Source organism: Osmerus eperlanus, chromosome 25, assembly GCF_963692335.1.
Source record: "Osmerus eperlanus chromosome 25, fOsmEpe2.1, whole genome shotgun sequence".
Lineage (NCBI taxonomy): Eukaryota > Metazoa > Chordata > Actinopteri > Osmeriformes > Osmeridae > Osmerus > Osmerus eperlanus.
The window spans coordinates 9624529-9634234 of record NC_085042.1 but is presented as its reverse complement, the minus strand read 5'-3'; the positions used below and the strand labels follow the sequence as shown (position 1 = coordinate 9634234).

Genomic DNA, 9706 nt, shown 5'->3' with positions numbered 1-9706 from the left:
GTAGGACATAAAATGACCGTTACAGTACAATTATTGCAGTGCTGTGCGAAAGGCACTTTTATTGTAGATTGTAATATTTAAAGGTGTATCAAAACACGCACACACACATTCGTGTCAAAGAATTACATTTATATTCAAAATGCCTTTGTTTGGGTTTATAGAGGTTTCCTAATATAGAGTCAACACAAGAGGGCGTGTTTGGGTCTAATTTGCTATGTTTGTTCCATTTCTTTCTCCCCGAAAGCTCCCCTTACATATATGAGCGAGTTTGACTCCGGGGCAAATGCTCTTTCACCACATATTGTTGTCCTTACAGTTTATAAATATAGTATGTGCTGTCGTGACCTGCACCCGTTGAGGAATTCTCAACTTCGCATACATAGATAGACCTATTCTCATATCCCCCTCTAAGCAATAATAATATACAAATAGCTAATTGTAAACACCGGACAAACCTTGCAAACCATATGGAAAATAATGTAGACTTCTCCTTAACTGTCGCGATTTTTTACAATATATATATATATATATATATATATATATATATATATATGTAGCGTTTTAATGTTAAAATAAACCATGGATTTCTAAATATTAATTGTAACATGAAAGAGTTGCCTGTATACAGTAGGCCAAGAAGGAGCCCGGAGGACTTGGACGGTCCTAACAGGAACAGCTGCTCGCCTTTTCATAACCAATCAGCTTCCTATGAAGATGACGTTTCAGTTCCCTACGTCAGCCCAATGGCGATAGAGTAGAGTTGGTGCAAGGGAGTTTGAGAGATAAGGACAAGCGTGCCCCATCAACACAGGGACTAGGCACTGAAACGCAGTCACACCCCCGCCCTAACGCGAAAGAGAGCAATTTCGTGCCAGAGTAAGTCCTGTCTCACCCTGCAACTTTCGGAACAAGCGCGACTGCTCTACCGCAGTCCGGAGCAAGAAAACCCAGGCTTCTAAACTGTTGCACCACGTTTTTAAAGTGGACCTAACGCCGCCTTATTTTCTTGACATGGGAGATATGGGGGATCCGCCTAAAAGTAAGTTAACCTGGATAGGACTGACTTGAAAGTAGAATAATTAAAATATATTGATTTTCTTATTATTTTCTGCATGTTTCGCTTCCGTTCCTATTAAAGTAAGGGTCCATTCAAGTTATATATTTTTCTCTGGTAATAAGGTCATTCCTTTTTTTCAAATTAATCTCTAGCCCATAGCCTATAAACTGCAAAAGTGAAGTGAGTTAGCCTACGTGATGGTAATATTGCAATACGCTCTGTTGGCTAAAAGTTGTTGTTATAAAACCGAATAGAGACAAAAGTAGGCCTATTATCAATCCTATAATGTTTTTATTGTTTCATTATGCTATGATCATTCTTATTTTTGTTATATTCCTGTAGGCCTATTTGTTTTGTTTTTATTAAGTTCACTTTCAGCGCGTAAAGGACTGTTTAAATAGAATCTCCAGATAGAATAAAAGGTCAAAGTAGCCTTTTGTTCTCATTATTGTTTAGCACACTGTTAACATTGTTTTTGTACGTTGTGCTTCCAGAAAAGCGGCTCATCTCTCTGTGTGTCGGATGTGGGAATCAGATACACGACCAATATATCCTCCGCGTGTCCCCGGACCTGGAATGGCACGCGGCTTGTTTGAAATGTGCAGAATGTAATCAGTATTTGGACGAGTCGTGTACTTGCTTTGTACGAGATGGGAAAACCTACTGTAAACGAGACTATATCAGGTAAGACGTGTTTTAAATAGCCGATCCGTTGATAACATTATTGATACTGATTGACTGACATAGGCGGCTATGAGTCACTTAGTCTAACACATTTGATATAGGCTAATATCAGCATTGTAACGGTTTTTTCCTCTCTCTTTACAAAATAGACTATACAATTGTAATGCAAGTAAAAGGTTGGCAGCACCATTAATTGTGTGTTACTTCAGCCGGAATCAGCAAAATGTAATTGATTGTTGTCTAGTTCTCAATTATAGTTGGGCCCACATAGCCTATGTGGTAGCCTATAATTAATTGTTTATAATCAAATTCCAAATGACTGAACCATATAAAGGCAGAATACCACAAAGTTAAAGCACATTTAATCGTTAAGTTATAGGTTGACCTATCAAGAAAATGGCAGAAATTGTTAAATATATTTAACATAAAAACAGGCTATGGTTTATTTCTTTCATGCTATTAATGTCATGTAGAACCAACCGTAGTAGACTAATAGACTATATTTTTCTACTTTCACTTTCTCTAAATTTTGATGTAAGCAATCACATGCTGCCAAAAGAAACAATTTAATTGCAGGCAATAATAATAATAATAGTATAATAATAATAATAATAATAGTATAAATACTAATATTACAAATAATAATAATAATAGCCTATACAAACACGATAAACTTTGAGTTTCCACACACTACTCCACACATTATCCGAGTTGACCTAACTGGCATGCTTTATAAACAATACACTCTCCACTGTTTGTGCCTGGAGCATAAATAGAGAGATGGTTGTCTGCTTCTTACCGGTTACCCAATCTCTCTCCTTCAGGTTATACGGGATAAAGTGCGCTAAATGCAACATCGGTTTCAGCAAGAATGACTTTGTGATGAGAGCCCGCTCCAAGGTGTACCATATCGAATGTTTTCGATGTGTGGCCTGCAGCCGACAGCTTATCCCGGGGGACGAATTTGCTCTGAGAGAGGACGGTCTGTTCTGCAGAGCCGATCACGATGTCGTTGAACGGGCAACAATGGGTGCGGGCGACCCGCACAGCCCACTTCATCCGGCAAGACCCTTACAAATGGCAGGTAGGTTACAACTTCTATCAATGGCAGTTGTGTTTTGTTAGCCTAGCTGTGTTGGACACGGTTTAGGTTCGCCAATTAAAGACGTGGAAAACTTTCAGTCATTCAGTATTCCAGTATTCTATGAAAATATAACAAATGTTATGTTGCAAATAAAATCTAAAGAATTGAGCATTATACAGTTGTCATCGTACTCTACTACGTGTTTATCAATCACTAAGATTACCAATGATAGGGTCTATTTGATCATTTAAAAAAACGAACGTAACTAGGCCTAAATAAATATAAATAAATTGTTTTTCTAAAGGACAGCCCGTCAGCCATGTATTAAATATATGACTATTTCAGCTTTTATCCAATCATTTATTACCATGTTAAGTGTAGGCAACTTGCTTAAACATTTACTGTTGCCTATTGTGTCAGTTTATAGGTCTCAAGTTATAGAAATATGCATTCATGTTCATGTTTTTGCATATTACGAATATTGAAATCATATTCAATGTGATATGTCAGAAATATAGTGGGCAGTCAATTAGGAAATGGATGCGCTGTCTTTTGTCAATGTCCATTATCCTCTATTGTTGAATAGCTGTATAGGTTCTATAAGCTGCAACGTCTTGGTTGTACTGTGGTCTGTATAGTCCAACATCCTGTAGTAAAATAAGCACCCGTGTCGTCCTATGACGTTTGTATTATGTTGTTAGGCTTTGTTTATGTTGAGAGAGGCAAAATCCAGCCTGTATTTGTGAATATGCCTCATTATGGGCGTAGTGATGTAGGTTGAGGCCTATTTGAGAAGCCTGCTTTACTGGGGCAGAGAACGGTCCACTTTATTTTTGTTATAACTTCTGAGGAATTTCCCTGTTTGTTGATTGCTTTCAGCTTCCAATTTTAACAGGCCTAACAGCCCATGGCTTTGCGGGAGAAAAACTCCCAATTAAGTTGTTAGCCACTTCCATGCTATAGACCCATAGATGGGCAAGGTATTGATAGTATTTCAATATATAGGATACATTCAACGTTTGTTATGTACATTTTTTTATTAAATGTAAAACAAATTCATGGGTTTGGTTACACAATGGCAATGAGGGTATACGCGCATTTAATCATGGAATCAAGCACTCCCATCAAGTCAAGACATTGCCTTTAAAATGTTAATGGTAAAATATGTAGCAAACTGACACAGTCACACCTGAAGCTAAAATTGTTTTTACTAATATTATTTAGATCACTTAGGTGTCAGAAAGACTCAAATAGGGCCCTGCAGGGCGACGTAAAGTTGTAGCCGAGATCAAGAACAAGCTAATGTAATTAAACTGTTTGTGTTTATGTGTTGAATCCCAGATAAATAATAGGATTCTCTGTCCATTTTGTGTTTCTAAACAGCAGAACCAATATCTGCCAGACAGCCCGCGCTCCGACCGCACGTTCACAAACAGCCGGAGAAGACCACTCGTGTCAGAACCGTTCTCAACGAAAAACAGCTTCATACTTTGCGGACCTGCTATAACGCGAACCCCAGACCCGATGCCCTTATGAAGGAGCAGTTGGTGGAAATGACAGGCCTTAGTCCACGAGTCATCAGGGTTTGGTTCCAAAACAAGCGCTGCAAGGACAAGAAGAGGAGCATCCTGATGAAACAGCTTCAGCAGCAGCAACCCAACGACAAAACGGTGAGAACCAGTCTCGCGCTGTTCATGACAAACAGACTTGTCATCGCATCCTATATGAATATTAGACCTATTTATTAAATCCAAAAGTCTTAGCTATATCCGTTGCCTGTGGACACGCATGTTTGCACGCTGTTATACATTAGCCTACATAACCACGAAATACATGATCAGGTGTGAACAGTTTTTATTTTTGTAATGATGGTCAAAATGCGTGCTAATTTTGACCTTTATTGACAATTAGTTTATCTGGGACTATCTGCAGAATATCCAGGGAATGACAGGCACCCCGATGGTGGCCGCCAGTCCAGAGAGACATGACGGTGGTTTGCAGGCAAACCCAGTGGAGGTGCAGAGTTACCAACCGCCTTGGAAAGTCCTAAGCGACTTCGCACTGCAGAGTGACATAGACCAGCCCGCATTTCAACAACTGGTGAGTACACTGCCAAAATAAGTCTGAGGCACAAAACTAGCGTTAGACAAACGGAAAAAAGCAACAATGTTATCCTAGTAGTCATCACTGCTATTTTACATATTTTTGTAGATTAATTATTGTCTCTAATTATTGTCGCTTATTCATGTATTTTTTTTATTCAAATAAGACGAGCGTGACACTTTTTTTTGGTTAATTTTGCGTTGTTGTTTTATCAGGTAAATTTCTCGGAGGGGGGACCAGGTTCAAATTCAACGGGGAGCGAAGTTGCATCAATGTCCTCTCAACTTCCAGATACACCAAACAGCATGGTATCGAGTCCTATAGAGGCGTAGGCGATATGGACTGTGACAATATCCCATATTTCTTAATACGAGGGCAAAGGGCGGACTGAGATAGGCTCGGGGTTGAAACTGTCACTCTTGTTAATGCCACCTGAAGAGAATCATCCCCCAGCTGCACGAAGCCTCTTTATCCGAACAACCCCTGGTTGTATTTTTACACTGTGAAGACAATCATGGGATTAATTAGATCCATCCGTATGTCCATCCTGCAAAACAACCTTTGTGAAGATCACCGTGGTGTAAGAAGCGTGTTGCAAGGACAGAGCATCTGCCTGAATACATGTCTACGAAACAAATGGATAGATTTCGCCTCGTCCGTGACTGGTGCTGCCCGTTGGAACTGCTTGGTTACAGTTTTGCCAAAAAATAAACATAAAATATCCATGGACCTCTAGGAAATTATGAACTTCACTGAAGATTAAATTGGCGCAATGCTGTGCGCAGTGTTTGAATATACAAACCAATGACTGGTGATTTGTTTCCATTAAATAGCTTGACTTGAGACTCATCATCGATATGGAGAGAATAGCAAATATTGCTTTTCTGTGTTTGTTACATTATCTCCCAAAAGCCCAAGTTCTAAAGCATTGCAACAAGGTATACCTCTATTTTGCCACAAGCTTCGTGGGACTTTTGTGTGTGAGTGTGTGTCCGTCCAAGAATATTTTTCTTTCCCAAAGATGTGTATAGTTATAAGTTATAACGACAGTTAGCTCTGGAAAAAGATTTCTTTGTTCGTTTGTACGTTCCTGTACAACAAAATTATTTATTATTTATTGTCGAAAGACTTGCCACTTTTTGTGTAACTTTCTTTACTGAAGTAAAAAGAAAAGATTGTACCGTGGTCTCTGAATTATCTGTCAGCATTTTGTGTCTTGACCTTTCTTAAATACAATGTTAAAAAAAACGCCATATAGGCTTATGTAGAAATACCGTCAGGATTATTTCACTAATAAACCTGGACTTCATGAGAGCCATACATCCGCTATAGTCTTCACCTCTTGTTGCACTCTTCCTCAATCCTCCTCGATTTATATTCCCCCAAAATAGGTAACGCATACTGGCACACTGACTTTTGAAACTTTTTCGCATGTGCTTTGAAAATGTACTACGTTTTTTATGAACCCAATATTGTTTAGTTTTGACAATGAGAGATTTAGATTATTGTAGTTTTACCTATAATAGAGGCGCATTGTCGCTAAGAAGGTCATGATTCAAACATGTCTTTCAAATCGTGTCTTATGTTTAAAACTATTCATTTGAAATGGAAGATGTAGGCCAAATTAAAATAAACAAATAGCCTATACGCCGGGAACATAGCCTATCCGAAAAACCGGAGCCGTCCTTTATAAGATAACAGTAATTTACAAGTTATAGTAAAGTGAAAACTATTGCTTTTTTTGTTTACACATTCATCTAAAAGTACTTCGGGTAAACCATTTTTTTGTAGATTACGAATGACCTCGTCAAAATAGTTTATGGGCTTGGACCAACGATAGTCTACTGTAGCGATATAGTCAACCAATGACGCCGCAGGCCAGAAGCAAAAAAACAGAGGATTGCACAGTTCTTGGTTACAGTGTATAGTGAACCTATACTGGTGACAGTTGTTATATTTGGTTAGTGTGCCAGGGGCGTGCATACTATGGTTCATATTTGCAATGTTAATATTGCATCAATATGGTGAACAAATTGATATGAGAATGTCTGAATGCCAATAGTTTACGAATCGTAGCCTAATGATGTGCACAGATTTGGAATCAGTCGATAGTCATCGGCAACGATAATCAGATGTGTCTTAGCGGTACTTTGTTTATTGCTTTGTCAGTTACTTTGAATTCTAAATTCACCACGTGATATTCAACTATAGGCCTGTTGCTTTCTCCATATTATAATATGGGATATTCTATTATAGATTTACATTTAGTCATTTAGCAGACGCTCTTATCCAGAGCGACTTACAGTAAGTACAGGGACATTCTCCCCGAGGCAAGTAGGGTGAAGTGCCTTGCCCAAGGACACAACGTAATTTGGCACGGCCGGGAATCGAACTGGCAACCTTCATTACTATCCCGATTTAGGGTATTTAATATAAATGTTACATTTGATTTGAAGGTAGTGTTATAATTTTCTACGTTGGGTAATAATTTCAAGGTAGTTTATCCCAGCTGGGCCTGATGAACAGATGTGTTCACCATGTCACATCGACAATATTCCAATTAGGAATAGAAATATTGACCAGGGTAAGACCAAAGCAGGAATATAGGGGCGAATTCTGGCGGTGTTATGTAGGTCTTTGAAGCAGCAGGCACATCGACACTTCACACATCACACAACTTCCAGTACACTCTCACTCATTTACAACACTTCACACAGTGGTTTGAGAAGAGCTTAGTTTATGGTAAAACGGAGCAGGCTTTCGGACGCTGTTTGTCATCGAGATACACCTCCATATGAAGCTGTTTGTCATCGAGATACACCTCCATATGTTCTCGCCTGGCTTCAGATCGTTGACAGTTTGTTTTTGCACTAGTCTTTGTGTCCAAATTAAGATGTACGATTTAACGTACAGTACTCGACCCTATCCTGCTGTCTCCAACATCCAACAGCTTGTTCTCTCTCTAACGAGAGGATCTCCTTCCCCCCAGACAGAGACACTCATGACATGGATGTTTAGAGAAGTGACGGTCAGGCCTGCATGACTCACGAAATAAAGAGAATATGAGCGACTGAGAGGTGAAAGACCTGGAAGCCGTTTGTTATCCACATAGCTGCGCTGGTGAATCCCATCTGACCACATCGTCTTGTCGTTCTGCCGTGGCAGGGAGCACAGGCTGCTAATTCACCCTCTTTTATCACACCAAACCACACGCTAGAGTGGAAGAATATGGCAACCCAGTGGCAATTGCGCTGGTCTTTAGCTCCCTGCGTCTACTTAAGCTAGATGCTTGACTTAAATTGCATCAGTTTGTATTACGAGAAGATCTAGAGTACCACCGTCACCATGGTTTGTGTCACTAGTGCTTTTCAGCTTTTTAATTTACTCGGTGGGTCGGATCATTAGCCCGGGACCCAGTGATGGCTCACAAGGACACTTTCTAGCTTTTAACTACAATGGCTCAGTGTGAGCCACCTGGGAGAAAAACATGCCTTTGGTGGCTCTCAGGTGGTGAGATTGCTGTGATGTGGTTTACTAGGTGGGATATCATACAGAAAAATATATTCTACTCGTCCATACTTCACGTGCATGGTACATCATTTGAATAACATATCTCTGCTCTTTTCTGGTTAACCAGAAAAGAAACTAAGGACAGGAATATCACATGTATCACGTCTGTTTTTTAGGAGTTGGCAAACCTCTCTCAACATATTGTAATTACATCTAAACATTGGTCTGGTCTGTTGATACGGAGATGAACTCTGTGAAATATTCATCACTGGACAAGTGATATACAATATGAATAATATAACTCCACAATATGAATAATGTACTCTTTATGTGAAGGCTCGAAGATGGGAAAGGATAAGTCTACAAATCTTTGCCTTACAGGGAACCAGTTTGTGTGTGGAGGGGTATTTTGTTGAGTCACCTCTGCACCCTTTACTGGTCTGACAGTGGGGTCAGACGTATGGAAGTACGGCTCGTTTCACAACACCCTGCTCCTCAATCACATATGCAGCTAGCAGGGAGGGGGGGGGGGCTGGACCACGATACTATTTCCTGGATGAACAGCATCTGTCACATCACCGGCAGCTTCCCAGGCTACCTACAACCCCGCACGTACTCCGGGAAGCCCATCGCACCACTTTACGTGGCTCTGCAATCACCTGCAGACGAAAAAGGTTTGCGTTTGTCACAAAGGCAAAAATATATATGTATGACGACGACGACAAAACAAAAAGCATCGCCGTAAGTGTTTCTTCTATTTTCAGCTCTTAGCAGCGAGGCTAATTTGTTTAGCCACACAGACACACACACACATACACACACACACACACACACACACACACACACACAGAATGGCTCTCTGGAAATACAGACAGGCAGATCCACTGCCCAGAAATGCCTGTTCTCTGTGTGAAAGGGGGCGCTGAGCAAGGGAGCCTGGGACAAAGAGACCTGATAGAATACCCCTCAGGTCTGTGTAGCTCCGTCACTGTATTCATGGTTCTGTGGTGTAGCGGAACAAAAGCTGCACTGTATCTTGTGGAGGCCGAGGGAGACAGGCCCCTGGATGAGACGGCATCGAGCTGAAAGGGGAAAATGAGCGCAGGGAGCTGGGCTCCCAGTGGTCCCAGGCCTGCCTCCCAAAAGCTCAACACTGGATGAGGAGGGAAAGATACAGACCAGCACACACAGACCAGCACACACAGACCAGCACACACAGACCAGGACACATGTAGTATGTGAGGTGTTTAACTATCTAATATTGCCAC

At 40.5% G+C, this 9706-nt stretch overlaps 1 protein-coding gene across 4 annotated transcripts; it reads left to right on the top strand.

Annotated features, from left to right (window-relative positions):
- Nucleotides 1–745: 745 nt before the first annotated feature.
- isl1a (ISL LIM homeobox 1a) lies at nucleotides 746–6113 on the top strand. Of its 4 annotated transcripts, none has more exons than XM_062452028.1 (6): nucleotides 746–1039; nucleotides 1552–1741; nucleotides 2566–2825; nucleotides 4212–4495; nucleotides 4737–4925; nucleotides 5144–6113. In XM_062452028.1, exons 1-6 carry the CDS (start codon nucleotides 1012–1014, stop codon nucleotides 5258–5260), a joined length of 1068 nt encoding a protein of 355 aa, XP_062308012.1. In that variant the 5' UTR covers nucleotides 746–1011; the 3' UTR covers nucleotides 5261–6113. The 4 variants fall into 4 exon arrangements, with proteins under 4 accessions (XP_062308012.1, XP_062308011.1, XP_062308014.1 ...); XM_062452027.1 differs by having other exon boundaries at nucleotides 4209–4495; XM_062452030.1 differs by having other exon boundaries at nucleotides 749–1039; nucleotides 4758–4925.
- The last annotated feature ends 3593 nt before the right edge of the window (nucleotides 6114–9706 follow it).

Excerpts from the sequence above, each read along its gene's own strand:
- isl1a (XM_062452027.1), top strand. The coding sequence starts at position 1,012 with ATGGGAGATATGGGGGATCCGCCTAAAA. Across the intron at positions 2,826-4,208 it reads AAGACCCTTACAAATGGCAG|CAGAACCAATATCTGCCAGA; the intron begins GTAGGTTACAAC and ends GTTTCTAAACAG. Across the intron at positions 4,926-5,143 it reads AGCCCGCATTTCAACAACTG|GTAAATTTCTCGGAGGGGGG; the intron begins GTGAGTACACTG and ends TTGTTTTATCAG.